This window comes from Oncorhynchus masou, chromosome 18, assembly GCF_036934945.1.
Source record: "Oncorhynchus masou masou isolate Uvic2021 chromosome 18, UVic_Omas_1.1, whole genome shotgun sequence".
NCBI lineage: Eukaryota > Metazoa > Chordata > Actinopteri > Salmoniformes > Salmonidae > Oncorhynchus > Oncorhynchus masou.
In genome coordinates, this window is record NC_088229.1 from 35,693,309 (window position 1) to 35,712,361 (window position 19,053).

At 43.2% G+C, this 19,053-nt stretch overlaps 1 protein-coding gene across 1 annotated transcript; it reads right to left on the bottom strand.

Annotated features, from left to right (window-relative positions):
- Window positions 1–509: 509 nt before the first annotated feature.
- chrna4b (cholinergic receptor, nicotinic, alpha 4b) lies at window positions 510–12,199 on the bottom strand. The gene is made up of 6 exons (XM_064921832.1): window positions 12,074–12,199; window positions 6,587–6,631; window positions 6,155–6,264; window positions 3,717–4,775; window positions 3,279–3,360; window positions 510–635 (listed from the first exon to the last, which is right to left on the bottom strand). Exons 2-6 carry the CDS (start codon window positions 6,614–6,616, stop codon window positions 510–512), a joined length of 1,407 nt encoding a protein of 468 aa, XP_064777904.1. The 5' UTR covers window positions 6,617–6,631; window positions 12,074–12,199.
- Window positions 12,200–19,053: the final 6,854 nt, after the last annotated feature.

Here is a 19,053-nt window from a genome sequence, read left to right on the forward strand (position 1 = left end):
ACCCTCCATTTAATTGAAACGGATTAATTTAAGTCTCAGCATTTCAAGCTAATGTATCAGAAACCTTCCATGTCTCCTCTGACACTGAGGTGTGTGTGTGTGTGTGTGTGTGCGTGCGTGCAGTAATTCGTAATACATTGGTGAGGACTTGGGCTACGCAGCTCAATGTCAAAAGGATGTTTTCACTGTCAGCCTTTTGGCCTCATAAAGAATTCATATACTCTGTGGAATCAATGAAAGACACACCCCCTCAATGTCTTAGTGAATAACCTCATGATAACTTGTGCGCAATGGCAACCACAAATAAAGACAGTGGCTTACACGTTCAATCTAAAAATCAACAAAAAAGGCATAAAATACCATAAATCAACCACTATTAGAAAACCTAGAAATATATTGGCCTAGAGAGACTCACAGGTAACTTTGCATTGTAACTCTGTGTCGCTTGTCTTTAATCTCTCTCGGAATCGGACTTCCACACGGTTTCACTGTGTCTGGAATCTAGGTTTCTAGATCATTCCAGCCAGCCAAGGAGGAAGGAATAGTCCCAGTGTTCCCAGTATACACACTAGTACAAACATCCACAGAAATATCCTGTCAATGACCATGGCCACATACTTCCAGTCCTCCTTTACCTGATGGAGAAGAAGAAAAGAGATGAGATGGTCATTTCGAATATCCACACCACACCACACATACATTTTACAGGCTGTCAATTTCTGCCCTTGATTGATTTCTTGCGAATGGATGATTTTTTTCAGTACAAGTGGAAGCCATCCCTTCAATGTCAGTCATTCCCAGCTTGCTTATGAAATATTCAGGACAACATTGTAAAGCCTTATTTGTTTCAAAGAGAAGTATACACTGGCTAGAGCTCCTGGCCATATACTTTAGCTACATTGTGCTACTATCTTTTGCAGAGACCACCAATCTTTGCCTGGGAATTGACCTGGCCTGTTTATTCAGCAGCTTCTATTCACAGTAGAAACAATCCTCAATTGCTAATCAAAGCTTGTCTGTGTCACACCTGTTTGCCTATGACTCTCATCTATCGATATATCTTTACCAAGGACTTCAAAGTGGTTTGCTGCCTATTGGTTTTCTGCTTGCAATACCACAACCCTTCAAAAGAAAACACAGGAACTTTATCTCAAGGACACCTGGAAAGACTTTTATTGTCAAATTTAGGGGAGCGGCCATCCATTAAATATGAAGGAATGGATTTGGCAAGGTAATGAGAAAAGTCTCAAATGTCCTTTTTTTTCTGAATACCCCATTTAAAAAAAATGACGTGTTGCGAGCGACTTGTTTTTGGTTATTTTTCAAATAGGTACATTCTTCTCCTCTCCCCTGCAACTCTTCCCCGGGTCTATAGTGTACAAGATAAAGTAGTTCACTATGTTTTCTATACCTTGTACAATAATGGTTAATAAACAACTCTAAGGGGGGCCCCATAAAATCTGTTTTATATTTTCCCAAATTTCTGCCCTTGATTGAATTATTATTATTTTTACTCTCAAAATTACAATTGTTCCTAGAGAAACAACGAAATTGGATGTTCTGAGTCCTTGTCAATGCTTAAATCACATAAGACAATTTCTTTTGAAAAATAATAAATAGATTTTTAAGTGTAATTTCCCTTAAATTGTGCATCTAACCCTATTACAGGGGCTGAGTCACTGTCTTACTTGGGCTCTTCCATGCCGTCCCTAGGGGTAGGTTGAGTCACTGACGTGATATTCCTGTCCGGATTGGCGCACCCCTTGGGTTGTGCCGTGGAGGAGATCTTCGTGGGCAATACTTGGCCTTGTCTCAGGATGGTAAGTTAGTGGTTGAAGATATCCCTCTAGTGGTGTGGGGGCTGTGCTTTGGCAAAGTGGGTGGGTTTATATCCTGCCTGTTTGGCCCTGTCCGGGGGTATTGTCGGATGGGGCCACAGTGTCTCCCGACCCATCCTGTCTCAGCCTCTAGTATTTACGCTGCAGTAGTTTGTGTCGGGGGGCTAGGGTCAGTCTGTTATATCTGGAGTATTTCTCCTGTCTTATCCGGTGTCCTGTGTGAATTTAAGTATGCTCCCTCTAATTCTCTCTCTTTTTTATCTTTTTCTCTCTCTTTCTTTTCTTTTCTTTCTTTCTTTCTTTCTTTCTTTCTTTCTTTCTTTCTTTCTTTCTTTCTTTCTTTCTTTCTTTCTTTCTTTCTTTCTTTCTTTCTTTCTTTCTTTCTTTCTTTCTTTCTTTCTTTCTTTCTTTTCTTTCTTTTCTTTTCTTTTCTTTCTTTCTTTTCTTTCTTTCTTGGAGGACCTGAGCCCTAGGACCATGCCTCAGGACTACCTGGCCTGATGACTACTTGCTGTCCCCAGTCCACCTGGTCATGCTGCTGCTCCAGATTCAACTGTTCTGCCTGCGGCTATGGAACCCTGACCTGTTCACCAGACGTGCTACCTGTCCCAGACCTGCTGTTTTCACCTCTCTAGAGACAGCAGGAGCAGTAGAGATACTCTGAATGATTGGCTATGAAAAGCCAACTGACATTTACTCCTGAGGTGCTGACCTGTTGCACCCTCGACAACCACTGTGATTATTATTATTTGACCCTGCTGGTTTTTGATTGATTGATCAAGCGTGTGAGGAATGTGCCGGTATATCAATGGTTCTGTACTGCTGCTGCTCATTTCATGGCAAAGTTTGCAAATAACAAATAATAGATACAAATGACGTACTTACTCATGAAATACTTCTGCCAGGCAAGTGTACTTTGGAGTTAACATTTGAGACGGTTTTGTGGAAAGTATGCCTGTCAACCCACAAGGCAGTTATCAAATCAACTACACGCGTAGTGATAGACAAATGCACAAACTACAATATTGCTGAAAATGTATTGGCTGATATTGTGTTAGGTTTGGCTTTTTAAGCCAATAGTGGCAAACCAGGGGTGGGAGAATGTCAATGTTTTGTTGATTTGATAGTAGCTGGGAGCTTGCGGTGTCTGATACTTGTGAGATTTGTTTATGACAGTTTGCAATGGAAAGCGTGACAATTGCATGTATTTTCAGAATTGTTTGGCGAGCTACTCATGTGGGCTGCAAGGTACAGTACTAGTAGCTTGCAATCGACCTGTTGGAGACCCCTGCAGTATATCAAGTCATAGGGCTACCTTGCAACAAGATCTTCGTAGAAGACAATGCTACTTTCAACATTGAGAGAATGTTATAAAAACCATTTATGATTCATAAGGAAATTAAGGACCTCTGACAGAAAAGATAATGTCAACAAACTCACTGAGAAGTCGGCGTCCTCTGCCCTGAGGTGGTCAGCGATGTACTGCACACCCTCTATGGCCCTTCTCATTGACGGGGATATTCTGTGGACCATGGTTTCCCGGATCACTAGGTCAACAGTGGGCTCTGTGGAGGAGGCTCTAGCTAGTTGGTCTAGCAGGACCTGTCTATTTAGCCTTCCTTCACCTACAGCCTCTCGGCCCTTGCCACCACCAGCAACCCCACCCCCTTCCTCGTGCAGGCAGCAGTACTGGAAGCTGTGGGAGCGGCAGCGGTGCCCGACCCTTTGGGAGGGCTCCCAGTTAGACTCCCTCTGGTGGTCAAACACGTGCTCTACACTGTGGCTCCGCCCGTTGGGGGACAGTATTTGTGGCTCGTCCCGGGGAAGAGAGTGGACTGGACCCAGCGGACCCAGCGGCAGAGACGGGGGGAAGAGCACGGAGTGGAGGAGTGGGTTGAGCAGGACAAAGGGGAGGTGGTGTTCCCAAGCTTGCCAGGCTCCTCAAGGAGGATAGAGTACTGGCTGGAGGGGGAGCGGCAGAAGAGCTGGGGGGCCTTGATGGGGTGCTTCTCCAAGGGCAGGCCCTGGGTAGGAGAGGGAGATGGTGAAGGGGAAAGGGCCAGGATGTTGGAGCTGTCAGAGGGGGTGGCAGGCATTGTGTGTCCCAGCTGTCCAAGCTGTCCTAGCCCCGTTTCCACCCCGGCCCAGAAAGACTGCGACTGACTGGCTGCTGTCGAGGAGCTGGTCCGGTGCATCATCTCAATCAGCTTCCGGCAGTTCTGCTTGGCGGTGGCCGGTGGCCGCTTCATGAAAAGCACACAAGGCACCAGGTCCAGGAAGACCCGGCGCACCCAGTGCGGCATGCCGTGGGTGCGCGGCGAGCGGTGGTGGACGTTGAGCACAAAGACGGTGATGATGATAGATAGGGTGACAAAGATCATTGTGAAGAGGAGGTACTCGCCGATGAGCGGGATAACCAGCGAGGTGGACGGAATAATCTCGGTAATGAGCAAGAGGAAGACTGTGAGAGACAGCAACACAGAGATACACAGGGTGATCTTCTCGCCACACTGGGAGGGCAGATAGAAGACCAAGACTGTCAGACAGGAGATCAACAGACATGGTATAATCAGGTTGATGGTGTAGAAGAGCGGCAGCCTGCGGATGATGAAGTAATAGGTGATGTCGGGGTAGATCTCGGTGCAGCACTCGTACTTCTTGGTGTTGTACTTGCCCACGGCGTTGATGATCACCCACTCGCCGCTCTCCCAGTAGTCCATCTGGTCCACATCACTGGCTATGCTGATCAAGTCGATTTTGGCACGGTCGTAAGTCCACGAGCCAAACTTCATCTTGCAGTTCTGCTGGTCGAAGGGGAAGAAGGTGACGTCAATGCTGCAGGAGGACTTGTAGATGGCCGGCGGCATCCACTTGATGCGTCCGTCGTAGAACAGGTGGGCTTTGGTCAGGTGGGTCACCGCGAAGTCACCATCAGCGCTACAGAGGAAATACATTAGAGAAGTAGCAACCCCTTGAATGTGTTATTCATGCAATATCATCATTGGAAACATGGCAGTTACTTTAAGGATTTCTTAAGTCAGCATTGGTTTCCAGACTTATATTAGCACTAAGCATTTGTGAAGAATTTAACAGATCAAAACCCAGTGTTATTCATGAACACTTTTACACAATATAACATTATATTATCACTGACTGCATGTTCGGGTACAATAAGGAACACACCAACAAACACAATTTTTGAGCAACAACTGCCATTTAACTACAAAATGCATGTACTCATGTACTGAGTTTGCAAAATTCCCCAATGCATTTTGCCTGCCTGCTGCCAACAGTAAATGTAATTTGTGTACTACTAATAATTGACTGAGCTTTGAACTCATGCTTCCATGTTTGCTTGGACTATTTTCACATTAGACCACACATGTTCATTTGTTGATTTCATGAATCTAAAAGTATGGATGCAATGAACTGCGAAAGGTGATGATGTTTCTTTGTGATATCCAATCATTCACAAATGTCTGTATGGTTTACTGAGCCACCAGCCCAGTTATGAAAACCCAGCTGCAGGTAGCTATCCTTATCAGCTTCCTGTCCTTTTACAGGATGTAAAATGTGTCCACCAGTCGGTATCCGTCAAAGGGATACATGTTGTCTTTGACCTCCCAAAGCACATCCAATCACAGTCCCCTATTCCCCCTCCTAGTGTATTGCATTGTGCAATGTAATAAATCAAATACGTTTTGTTTATGACCAGGCCCATTTTGACTGACTTCTCTCGGATCTATTTTAGCCAAATTAAGTAATGACAAAGGACGAAAGATTTGGCTCGATGCTTAAATGCTTCCAGCTGTTCTTAAACTCATCCCATTTGTTGTGAAGGGATTTCCCCAACCGCAATCGTTACTCATCAACACAGTGGTTTATATAAGACAATATACATAAGCCGGTTCTGGTTTTCCTTTTTCGTTCAGTCCACGCATTCGGTTCCTCTCCCTAACGGTGACAAACGTTAATGATCAGTCTACTCTGGAGAACACTTGAGGGGGCAAAAGCGAGGGGCCGAGGGCATAACTACTAAATACCCCCCAAATGTTCACTATTGGAATGACCCTTGAGATGGGGAAGCTGACTCATGCAGGTCCCAATGGGGATTCCCCAGAGTGGAACTGAGGGACAGACTAAGCAAAAAAAGGAGAATTGGAATTTCGAGTCGAAAATCGGAATATGCATCAGTCAGTATTGAAGTCTTTCATAACGACTTGTTGTCCAGCTGTCAAACTATTACACTAGTTAGTTTCGGTACACCTTAGGCAACTTGTTTGAAGTGAAGGATTGCCTAAAAACAAGTACTTTACTTGTTATAAAGCACAATATCAGGCCTCCAGATGATTTCCGACGGGATGCGGATGGAGGTGACATTCTCGTACTCCTCTGGGTTCCAGCGGAGTTTATAATCATTCCACTCCTGCGGAGATTGAAGATGAAATGTTCTATTCATGCAGGCACGTTACATTACAAATAATATATGTCAAAGGTAAATGTGCAATACTATCATGCCAATTGCTCTTGCCATGACCGCACTCTCCGAGGGTGTGTTGGGATATGTGAAAAATACATTTTCATTTCACACATGCATATAATACACACTTAGATAAGCTCCCAGCTAATTATAATTATTTTTTAATTATAGTTCATAGAGATAAATTCTATTCTATTCTATTTGTGTTCTATTGAATTCTATGGTCCAGTTAATGTAAAATGGAGCTCTGCATTTGATTCGAACGTACTTGTTTCACCCAGACGTTGGTCGTCATCATCTGGTTCTTCTCATCCTGTTTGCACAAAAAAAGGATGGAGTTGAAGGGTGTGCCGTAAAAAATACAAATATATGTACAGTGCCTTCGGAAGGTATTCAGACCCCTTGACTTTTGTTACACTACAGCCTTATTCTAAAATGGATTAAGTAAAAAAGAAATCCTCAGCAATCTACACACAATACCCCCATAATGACAAAGCATAAACAGGTTTTTAGAAATGTTGCACATTTATTCAAACTAAAATTCCCATTTACATTAGGAATCAGACCCTTTGCTATTAGACTCTAAATTGAGCTCAGGTGCATCCTGTTTCCATTGATCATCCTTGAGATGTTTCTACAACTTGATTGGAGTCCACCTGTGATAAAATTGTATTGATTGGACATGATTTGGAAAGGCACACACCTGTCTATATAAGGTCCCACAGTCGACAGTGCATATCAGAGCAAAAATCAAGCCATGAAGGAATTGTGCGTAGAGCTCAGAGACAGGATTGTGTCGAGGCACATATCTGGGGAAGGGCACCAAAAAATTGCTGCAGCATTAAAGGTCCCCAAGAACACAGTGGCCTCCATCATTCTTAAATGGAAGAAGTTTGGAACCACCAAGACTCTTCCAAGAGCTGGATGCCCAGCCAAACTGAGCAATTGGGGGAGAAGGGCCTTGGTCAGGGAGGGGACCAAAAACCCTATGATAACACTGACAGAGCACTAGAGTTCCTCTGTGGAGATGGGAGAACCTTCCAGTAGGACAACTCTCCCTGCAGCACTCCACCAATCAGGCCTTTATGGTAGAGTGGCCAAACAGAAGCCACTCCTCAGTAAAAGACACATAACAGCCCGCTTGGAGTTTGCCAAAAGGCACCTAAAGTCTCTCAGACAATGAGAAATAAGATTCTTTGGTCTGATGAAACCAAGATTGAACTCCAAGGCCTGAATGCCAAGCGTCACGTCTGGAGGAAACCTGGCACCATCCCTACGGTGAAGCATGGTGGTGGCAGCATCATGTGTGAGGATGTTTTTCAGCAGTAAGGATTGGTCAGGATCGAGGCAAAGATGAACGGAGCACAGTACAGAAAGATCCTTGATGAAACTCTGCTCCAGAGCGATCAGGACCTCAGACTGGGTGGAAGGTTCACCTTCCAACAGGACAACGACCCTAAGCACACAGCCAAGACAAAGCAGGAGTGTCTTCGGGACAAGTCTCTGAATGTCCTTGAGTGGCCCAGCCAGAGCCCTGACATGAACCCGATCAAACATCTCTGGAGAGACTTGAAAATAGCTGTGCAGCAATGCTCCCCATCCAACCTGACAGAGCTTGAGAGGAACTGTAGAGAAGAATGGGAGAAACTCCCCAAATACAGGTGTGCCAAGCTTGTAGCGTCATACCTATGAAGACTCAATACTGTAATCGCTGCCAAAGGTGCTTCAAGAAAGTACTGAGTAAAAGGTCTGAATACTTACGTAAATGTGATATTTTTAATACATTTTTTTTAATAAATTGGCATAAATGTCTAAAAACCTGTTGTTGCTTTGTCATATTACGGGTATTATGTGTACATTGGACGAGGAAAAAGAAACGATTCAATCAATTTTAGAATAAGTCTAACGTCACAAAATGTGGAAAAAGTCAAGAGGTCTGAATACTTTACCAAGGCACTGTGTGTATATGTATATACAGTGTGGAGAACAAGTATTTGATACACTGCCGATTTAGCAGGTTTTCCTACTTACAAAGCATGTAGAGGTCTGTCATTTTTTATCATAGGTACACTTCAACTGTGAGAGACGGAATCTAAAACAAAAATCCAGAAAAACACATTGTATGATTTTTAAGTAATTAATTAGCACTTTATTGCATGACATAAGTATTTGATCACCTACCAACCAGTAAGAATTCCAGCTCTCACAGACCTGTTAGTTTTTCTTTAAGAAGCCCTCCTGTTCTCCACTCATTACCTGTATTAACTGCACCCGTTTGAACTCGTTACCTGTATAAAAGACACCTGTCCACACACTCAATCAAACAAACTCCAACCTCTTAAATGGCCAAGGCCAGAGAGCTGTGTAAGGACATCAGGGATAAAATTGTAGACCTGCACAAGGCTGGGATGGGCTACAGGACAATAGGCAAGCAGCTTGGTGAGAAGGCAACAACTGTTGGCGCAATTATTAGAAAATGGAAGAAGTTCAAGATGACGGTCAATTACCCTCGGTCTGGGGCTCCATGCAAGATCTCACCTCGAGGGGCATCAATGATCATGAGGAAGGTGAAGGATCAGCCCAAAACTACACGGCAGGAGCTGGTCAATGACCTGAAGAGAGCTGGGACCACAGTCTCAAAGAAAACCATAAGTAACACACTACGCCGTCATGGATTAAAATCCTGCAGCGCATGCAAGGTCCCCCTGCTCAAGCCAGCATGTGTCCAGGCCCGTCTGAAGTTTTCCAATGACCATCTGGATGATCCAGAGGAGGAATGGGAGGTCATGTGGTCTGATGAGACAAAAATAGAGCTTTTTGGTCTAAACGCCACTTGCCGTGTTTGGAGGAAGAAGGATGAGTACAAGCCCAAGAACACCATCCCAACCGTGAAGCATGGAGGTGGAAACATCATTCTTTGGGGATGCTTTTCTGCAAAGGGGACAGGACGACTGCACCGTATTGAGGGGAGGATGGATGGAGCCATGTATCGCGAGATCTTCCCTCAGTAAGAGCATTGAAGATGGGTCGTGGCTGGGTCTTCCAGCATGACAATGACCCGAAACACACAGCCAGGGCAACTAAGGAGTGGCTCCGCAAGAAGCATCTCAAGGTCCTGGAGTGGCCTAGCCAGTCTCCAGACCTGAACCCAATAGAAAATCTTTGGAGGGAACTGAAAGTCCGTATTGCTCAGCGACAGCCCCAAAACCTGAAGGATCTGGAGAAGGTCTGTATGGAGGAGTGGGCCAAAATCCCTGCTGAGGGCGCTGTACTACAGCACCAGCTGTGCCACCAGAGACTCTGGGTTCGCGCCCAGGCTCTGTCGTAACCGGCCACGACCGTGAGGTCCGTGGGGCGACGCACAATTGGCCCAGCATCGTCCGTGTTCGGGAGGGTTTGGCCGGTAGGGATGTCCTTGTGTCATCGCGCACCAGTGACTCCTGTGGCGGGCCTGACGCAGTGTACACTAACCAAGGTTGCCAGGTGCACAGTGTTTCCTCCGACACATTGGTGCGGCTGGATTCCGGGTTGGATGCGCGCTGTGTTAAGAAGCAGTGCGGCTTGGTTGGGTTGTGTATCGGAGGACGCATGACTTTCAACCTTCGTCTCTCCCGAGCCCGTACGGGAGTTGTAGCGATGAGACAAGATAGTAGCTACTAAAACAATTGGATACCACAAAAAAGGGGTAAAATAAATTGAAAATATATAAAAAATATAAAAAATAATAATAATCCCTGCTGCAGTGTGTGCAAACCTGGTCAAGAACTACAGGAAACGTATGATCTCTGTAATTGCAAACAAAGGTTTCTGTACCAAATATTAAGTTCTGCTTTTCTGATGTATCAAATACTTATGTCATGCAATAAAATGCAAATGAATTACTTAAAAATGATACAATGTGATTTTCTGGATTTTTGTTTTAGATTCCGTCTCTCACAGTTGAAGTGTACCTATGATGAAAATTACAGACCTCTACATGCTTTGTAAGTAGAAAAACCTGAAAAATCAGCAGTGTATCAAATACTTGTTCTCCTCACTGTATATATCTATATCATTTTTTTCTTCCAAAAACATTCTTAATCTATAGACACATAAAGTCACACAAATATTCAGGGAGATTGCGCTGCTTTGCCTCAAATGACCTACTAATGTCAACTTTGGTGTGGGAGGTAGCCTAGCGGTTAGAGCGTTGGGACAGTAACCAAAAGTTGGACAAATCTGCTGTTCTGCCCTTGAGCAAGGCAGTTAGTCCCCACAACAACTGCTCCCTGGGAGTCAATGATGTGGACCTTGATTAAGGCAGCCCCCTGCACCTCTCTTTGTGTTAAAACTGCAATATGTAATTTAGTGGGCGTCCCGACCAAATTCATATTGAAATCTGCATTATAGATCTGTTATTTTTATTGAAAGCAAGTCTAAGAAGCGGTAGATCAGTTCTACCGCTATTTCAATTCTTGCCGTTCTTAAGTTGAACTTTTGCGTCTTTTACTTTAAGTTTTTGTACATCGCCTTCAAATGAGCTGAACACACAATATTGTGGGTATTGAAAAGATACTTCACAGCAGTTTAGACGGTACAATGATAAACTGAAATTAGGCAAACTATTAGAATTTTTGCAACCAGGAAATGGTGGAGCGATTTCTGCATATTAAACCTTTAAATGTGGAAGACACATTTCGGTTGAATGCATTCAGTTGTGCAACTGACAAGGTATCCCCTTTCCCTCCTTTCAAAATTCTTATCAAGATGTTCCAAGATGAACATTTGGGTTAAAGTATGCATAGTGGTGAATAATGTATGATAATACAGTCCTGTAAAGCATTTTGAAAACCCAAACAATATGCTACCCACAAGTGCTTGTTGAATTTCTAATGAGCAGCTTTTTGGTCCCTAAACGCCTATGTCCTATTTGTCCCAAGAAAGCCATATGCTTCATGACTAAGTTACAAAATAAACATTAGACAAATGTGTGAATATAACACAATGTAACATTCCTTTTGGGCAAAAAAAATCTGCCTGTGTTCTCTGCTCACAAGTGCCACACACAGAGCTGAGCTGTCACTTCTTCTCACAGGTTTCTTTTTCCCAATTCACTGTCCCCATATACCACCCTGCTGCCTGAGAGGACTGAGACAGGACTATGAGGACGCCCTTGGGTAATCTTTGGCCGGTAATTCTAGCCAGAAATGACTCTTTTAGAGGCAGCAAAGCCGGCAAGTGTAGAGAGTAAGCCTTTTAATTGTGTGTCAACATTGTGAGGACCGTTCCCCTAGGAAACATGGTACACAAGTTTAATCTAAAGCTTTTAATTAATGAGGTGAAGGCTGTGAAGACCAATGATTGTATTTGCCTTTTAAAATCCAACCCGCTGTATAGGTTTATTAAAGTCTCTCTCTCTCTCGTCAATACCTTTCTCATAGTTTCTTTGGGGGGGGGGGGGAGGCGTGCTTACAAGTGCTTTAAATTCTTGAAATGAAGGGTCCTGGCATAGGTCTTGCCCCTGAGACACAACCTGTCTTCGACTGTGTTTCAGCCTATCAATAAGACTAAAAACAGATCAAGTCATGTTTGAAAAAAGTATATTGCACTACAGTGTGGCCAAACTCAGTGAATCCTAACTTCTACCTAAATCGCCAGTTTCCATTTGACATATGGAAACTTGACTGAAGTTTAAGTTAAAGATTTCACCCCAGTGCATCTGTCAATTACAACAAAATTATGTGAATAACTAAAGGAGTTGTTTGAGTTTGCTAACCACGTCGATGAGCTGGGCGATGGAGAGGCCAAAGTGGACCAGCACCACATCGGAGGTGTTGGCCACAGGCCGGGACAGCTTGTTGTAGCGGGCAAACAGGTTCTTGAGAAGCCTCTCCTCAGCGGCATGGGCAGCACGGAAAGCATGGACCCGGGGTCCACCAAGAGGACACACTGGGGGGAGGAAGAAAGACAATCGTCAGGGTGTCCAGTTCCACACACAGCTTCGGAGAACAACAAGCTACTGCATTTTGGTACAGTATCAAATGAAAGTGTTTGAAAATAGATCTTAGGCCACTGCTTACTTGGGCTACATACAGTGGACAAGTGAATGTTTAGGCTGACCCTCTGTGAAATACCCTCTGTGATATTCATTTATCATTAACTCAAAAACCTACCATCGTCACTTTTCTATTGGTATTTTTTGTTTCAGGGTATTAATATTATGTAATGAAAAACATATACCCATGTGCAATCAGGTAGTAAATCGTGGTCTTTTCATACAAGTCAGACAACAATCGTCTAGTATCTCGCTCCTGATGCTTGGCTAGTACCTACCAACTATTCTGCTACTTTGATTTGACATTACCATCATTAACTCATTCTGTAGAGCTCATTTCCATCATTAACTACTTCTGGCGGGCTCATTTTCATCATTATCTACTTCTGGAGAGCTCATTTCCATCATTAACTACTTCTGGAGAGCTCATTACCATCATTAACTACTTCTGGAGAGCTCATTTCCATCATTAACTCCTTCTGGAGAGCTCATTCCCATCATTAACTACTTCTGGAGAGCTCATTCATATCATTAACTCCTTCTGGAGAGCTCATTCCCATTATTAACTACATCTGGAGAGCTCATTCCCATCATTAACTACATCTGGAGAGCTCATTCATATCATTAACTCCTTCTGGAAAGCTCATTCCCATTATTAACTACATCTGGAGAGCTCATTCCCATCATTAAGTCCTTCTGGAGAGCTCATTCCCATCATTAAGTCCTTCTGGAGAGCTCATTCCTATCATTAAGTCCTTCTGGAGAGCTCATTCCCACCATTAACTACTTCTGGAGAGCTCATTCCCATCATTAACTACTTCTGGAGAGCTCATTCCCATGTCTATTCTCCTTTTTAGATTCTTGGATTCTTTTAACCTTTACACATTCTTTTGCATTGGACCTTTAACTCCCCTACATTTAAACACAGAGTACAATCCTGTGTGTCATCTAAAAAGAGAGATCTATTAGACACAGAAATTGAGAGGTCACACATATGCAACACTGCATACAAAGTGTAGACCCCACCCCTCCCCCCACCAAAAGCTCATATCTTATAATGAGTTTCTCTCAAGCAGACAGCCATTGTAAAAATGGCTCTTTGCATTTGGATAGGAGGTGTAATCTGAAAGAGGGGGACCTCTGCTGAGTGTTGGCATATGGTAACACAAGACAGTATCAGATCGAGAAGGAAGCAGAAGAGGATCAAAAAGAGGAATGAAGGCTGAAGGCAGTTGGAGTATGTTGTTTCTCTCACGCTTATACATGCTGATGGCGTGATCAGATGAAAAACCTCCCATCCCTCGCTTTCTCTCTCTTTTCTTTCTTCCTCTCTCTCTCTCTTTTTCTTTCTTCCCCTCTCTCTCTCTTTTCTTTCTTCCCCCCCTCTCTCTTTTCTTTCTCCCCCTCTCTCTTTTCTTTCTTCCCCTCTCTCTCTTTTCTTTCTTCCCCTCTCTCTCTCTTTTCTTTCTTCCCCTCTCTCTCTCTTTTCTTTCTTCCCCTCTCTCTCTCTTTTCTTTCTTCCCCCCTCTCTCGCTCTCTCATCTCAGTCGCTCTCTCTCACCATCTCTTCCTCTCTCTCTTTCCCCTAACTCTCTCTTTCTCCGTCCCTCTCCCTCTCCCTCCCATTCGGCTAAGATGAGGGAACTCAATTACATCCCTCCTTTTTAGAATCGGCTCACATAGCAGGGAGAATGACCTAACGATGTCTGAGAACAATTAGGAGAGGAGTGAGAGCAAAGTCTGGGGGATATTTAATCCCAGTCTTTTATTTATTCATTATTTCTCTACCATTACACATGTATTGAGTACTGTACATACAGCCCTATATGATGTTAATTGCCAAGTCAAACAGACTCCTGCAAAAGATAAGTATGAACATGAACAATGGTGAGTCGGTGACACCGTGCATCTTAGTATGCTGCCCTTACACTCAGGTCCTCATCTCCACTCAATCAAAGCTGATGGGCTGTCCTTCAGTTGCCTGAAATCTGGCATCCTCTTCTATTTTTAAAGGCTCAGGATCAATAACGTATTAAATGGATATACTTATTTTTTCTTCTCTCCGTTTACACCTGGATCTGTTTGACATGTCCAGACACCGGACAACCTTGAGACGAGCCAGGGAAACCTTTCGTTCCAATAACTGCTGGGAGGGACAGGTATGTTTGACCCTATCGTTGCATTTTGACTTACAAGCTTTGTCGCAGACAAAACAAGAGATATGCATCCTGCATGGCTTCTCAATAGATACAAGTTCATTTTCAACACTGAGGGTAGGTGTCTATATCAGTCTTATTTTGGCTCTTGATTGACTGTTCTTTACAATGGTCTATATCTATTTCTTAACCACTCCTTACTGGCAAAGGTAACATTTAAGCAATAAGGTCATAAGAATATCCCTTAGCCTTGGTAGATTGGCCATATATCACAAACCCCCGAGGTGCCTTATTTCTATTATAAACTGGTTACCAACATAATTAGAGCAGTAAAAATAAACGTTTTGTCAAACCTGTGGTATACGGTCTGATATACCACGTCTGTCAGCCAATCACCATTCAGGGCTTGAACCACCCAGTTTATGATTTCTCTTAAACGATTATCATCATCCTCACTGTGTAATTGTGAATGAAATCTGTTTACTGTAAAACAATGACTTCTTTTAACTGACACAACTAGATGAAACGCTTCTGTGTGTCTGAATGTGGCTGGTAAAGGCTGGTATGGGTCTCTCCTGTAAAATACATGTGTGCTCTCCAGTGACATATAAAATAAGTGGTTTCCTTTGGCTTGTATGAATATTGAGTGTACATAAATCTGTCTTCCTTATGATGAGTATGTTTTCATTGGTCAATAGTGTATGCACGGCACAGGAGGCTGTTGGGGGGAGAACGGCTCATAATAATGTCTGGAACGGCGCTAATGGAATGGCATCAAACACATGGAAACCAGCCGTTACCATAAGCCCATCCTCCCCAATTAAGGTGCCACCAACCTCCTGTGATGCACACCATATTCCAACTCCCTCGCAACAACTGAATCCAAACAACAAGCACAACAGGGAATCCGTCTCTCAAAAGCAGGCTTCAAATCAAATGTGATCCATAATCAAAATGTGTCATTGCAAATCATTGTGATAAACAACTGATATTGTGTGGGGTGTATATATTTGATATTACATTTGTTATTGATTGCATTGCAAATATACACATCTGTAACATACAATTCATGTTCTATCATTACATAATCTAAACAATTTATGATCTATAGGAAACTGTAAAGTCAAGTCCAACAAGCATGTCAATGATCAGCCTATAAACTGAAACTCAGAGACAACATCAATTGAAGACAGTCAAATTTCACAAGACTTTACCTTGAGAAGGATGCACGAAGAAAAGTGCGCTCAACACGCGTAAGCACCTGGAAAGATTCATAGTGCATACGCCAATGGGCAGTTTCCAGTAGTCAACTCTCTCCTATATTCGGTGCGCTTCGTTCTTTTTAAAGGGAGTCAAATCCCCTTTAATCAACTTGCATAAATGTTCTACCAGCTGGATGTGGGATGGATTGTCCAACCCGTCAAGTCACCAACCAAACAGAAAGGTAGTAGATAGATGGTTAAGATCTCCTACAGTCTTTGGTTGGAGACAAAGTAGAGCTCAAATCAGTCTTGGAGTCTTTGTGAAGGACATGCTGCTTCTCCATCTGCATGTTTCTCCTCTCAGTGACCAGCTGGCTTGTATACATGAATATGAATGACCACAAGCCCTTCTGTTCTGTCCCTTAACTCACCATCTCAAAGTCTCTCCTCGTTCCCATGGAATCCTCAAGCCAAGTGTGGCTCCCCACTCTCTCTTTCATTACCTCTCTCTCTATCCTCCTCCTCCCTGCCGCCTCTAATATCTCTCTCTCCTCTCTCCTTTCTCTCCTCTCTCTCTCTGTGCTCACACACTCTTTCCCTCTCTGCTCACACTCACTCTCGCTCAGTTGATTTTGTTTTTTTAACCTATGTGTCATGATCGCGTCTGGTGGGATAGACAAAATAAACATGTGGACGATGGTGCACGCATTCGCGTGTCTGGTGTAGTCAGCATGTTACCCTTGAGTTCTAAAGTCCAAATTCTGTCCACAGTCCATCCGTTTGTTTTCACCTCCAGAAATACTATATCCTCTTTATCCTCTCTTACCTTTCATCCTGAATGATATATCTTCATCTTCCTCCCCCTTTCAAACCTAACATGGTCCCCCCTCTTTAGCCCTAGCTGTCTCGATGCAGCATCTCAACTACCCCTTAGACAGATAAAGCCTCATATTTCTTGGACCAAATGTTCTCCTATCACTCCATTCTACACATTCCATGTACTGGCATACTGTATATGAGGCCTTTTCATAGTCAAGAGGTGAGCATGAACCATACAGCTTTTCACTTTTTGATGTACTCAAGGATGATAAAAAAAAGAAGATTTGGTATCGACGTTGAATAGCTGAGAAGGAAGACAGAAGAAAATGGTTTTAAAAGAAGCTTCAATCAAGTGTTTACCCATTTACCTTACACGGTCTGCTTAAGCAAAAACACTGCATTGAAAACTATTGAACAATGTAGTTAGGAAATAGGAGTGGCATGATGACTAAGAGGCATTTACTTGTCGGATACTGAGTTCCTTTTCAACGCACAGAGTGCCCACAGAGCGAAGCCTCCACAATATATGTATTGATTTTCCAAATCAAAGACACTCTCTCCAACAAGCGATGACTAACACGGACTTGACAGATGAATAGATAGATTTCTCTCCTTCTTTCGCTACACAGCAAACACGGGGCAGATGTGTGGGGTGAGTGTTCTGTCCATTCTGTTCATCTGTGTTGGCGAGAGAAAATACTTGATCAGTGACTGTTTGCTCAGACTCGATAATGAATTACTTCAGCGGATTAATTCAGGACATATTTTGTGGGAAAGACAGGAAGTACATAAAGACCAATTAAGGTTGGGTTTTGTTGACACAAACAAACAACCTTCAATGATGAGGCAGATCATCTGTGCTTTTGGCTTGTTGCTGGGGGGTGGGAGGTGGAGAAAAGGAAAGAAAAAAAGAAGCTGTTTCATTAAACCTGGTGAGGAGAGAAATGAGGGGTGGGATTCACTTTTGGCACTGGCCTCCTTAATAATTCAGCGAAGGAAGTGCCGAGGTGGTGTGACACGGGGGGTGTGTTCACAATAGGTAATAAGAACATGCTAGATAGTATGAGCCTGGCTATAGCGATGGAGAAGTTAGGATATTCGAGATTCCTCCATTGTAGAGTATCCACAGTAGAACAGCACCATCTATTCCAGAGCAGCATTGAAACAACCCACCAAACTAACAACGATCTAAACTGTAGATCAGATGTATCTAAAGACAAAGACAATGATGATCAGGAAGATAGATTATAGATGAACATTTATATATTTCATGTTAATCGAATAACTGTCCGTAGTCGCGAGGGAATCCCTCGCTACCAAAATAGTTCCATTATTGATGGGCCCCAAAACATTTACATTTACATTTACATTTAAGTCATTTAGCAGACGCTCTTATCCAGAGCGACTTACAAATTGGTGAATTCACCTTCTGACATCCAGTGGAACAGCCACTTTACAATAGTGCATCTAAATCATTTAAGGGGGGGTGAGAAGGATTACTTATCCTATCCTAGGTATTCCTTGAAGAGGTGGGGTTTCAGGTGTCTCCGGAAGGTGGTGATTGACTCCGCTGTCCTGGCGTCGTGAGGGAGTTTGTTTCAACATTGGGGGGCCAGAGCAGCGAACAGGTATAGATCAAAACACACAGAGCTCCCTTGATATGTATGTGTGTGTGTGTGTGTGTGTGTGTGGGGTGTGTGTTGGGTGTGTGTGGGGTGTGTGTGTGGTGTGGGGTGTGTGTGTGGTGTGTGTGTGTGTGTGTGTGTGTGTGTGTGTGTAGCCACGTAGTTGCACTCAGAGAGCTACAGCACCAGTCAAAGGTTTGGACACACCTACTCATTCAACTTTTTTTTCTACATTGTAGAATAACAGTAAAGACATCAAAACTATGAAATAACACATTTGGAATCATGTAGTTACCAAAAAATGGTTAAACAAAGTAGATTTTAAATTCTTCAAAGTAGCCACCAATTGCCTTGATGACAGCTGTGCACACTCTAGGCATTCTCTCAACCAGCTTCATGAGGAATGCTTTTCCAACAGTCTTGAAGGAGTTCCCACAAATGCTGAGCACTTGTCGGCTGCTTTTCCTTCACACTGCGGTCCAACTCATCCCAAACCATCTCAATTGGGTTGAGGTTGGGTGAATTAAAAAATAAATAATGTTTCACCTTTATTTAACCAGGTAGGCAAGTTGAGAACAAGTTCTCATTTACAACTGCGACCTGGCCAAGATAAAGCAAAGCAGTTAGACACATATAACAACAAAGAGTTACACATGGAGTAAAACAAACATACATACGATAATACAGTAGAATAATAACTCTATATACAATGTGAGCAAATGAGGTGAGATAAGGGAGGTAAAGGCAATAAATAGGCCATGGTGGTGAAGTAAATACATTAAAGCAATTAAAACACTGGAATGGTAGATTTGACAGTGGATGAGTGTGCAAAGTAGAAATACTGGGGTGTAAAGGAGCATAATAAATAAATAAATAAATACAGTAGGGGAAGAGGGAGT

What these genes read in the sequence shown, in the direction of transcription:
- chrna4b (XM_064921832.1), bottom strand. Translation starts at nt 6,616, where the DNA reads ATGATGACGACCAACGTCTGGGTGAAACAA. An exon ending in CCAACGTCTGGGTGAAACAA is followed by an intron (nt 6,265 to 6,586) that starts GTACGTTCGAAT and finishes CAATCTCCGCAG; the next exon opens with GAGTGGAATGATTATAAACT. An exon ending in GATATTGTGCTTTATAACAA is followed by an intron (nt 4,776 to 6,154) that starts GTAAAGTACTTG and finishes TTTCCTCTGTAG; the next exon opens with CGCTGATGGTGACTTCGCGG.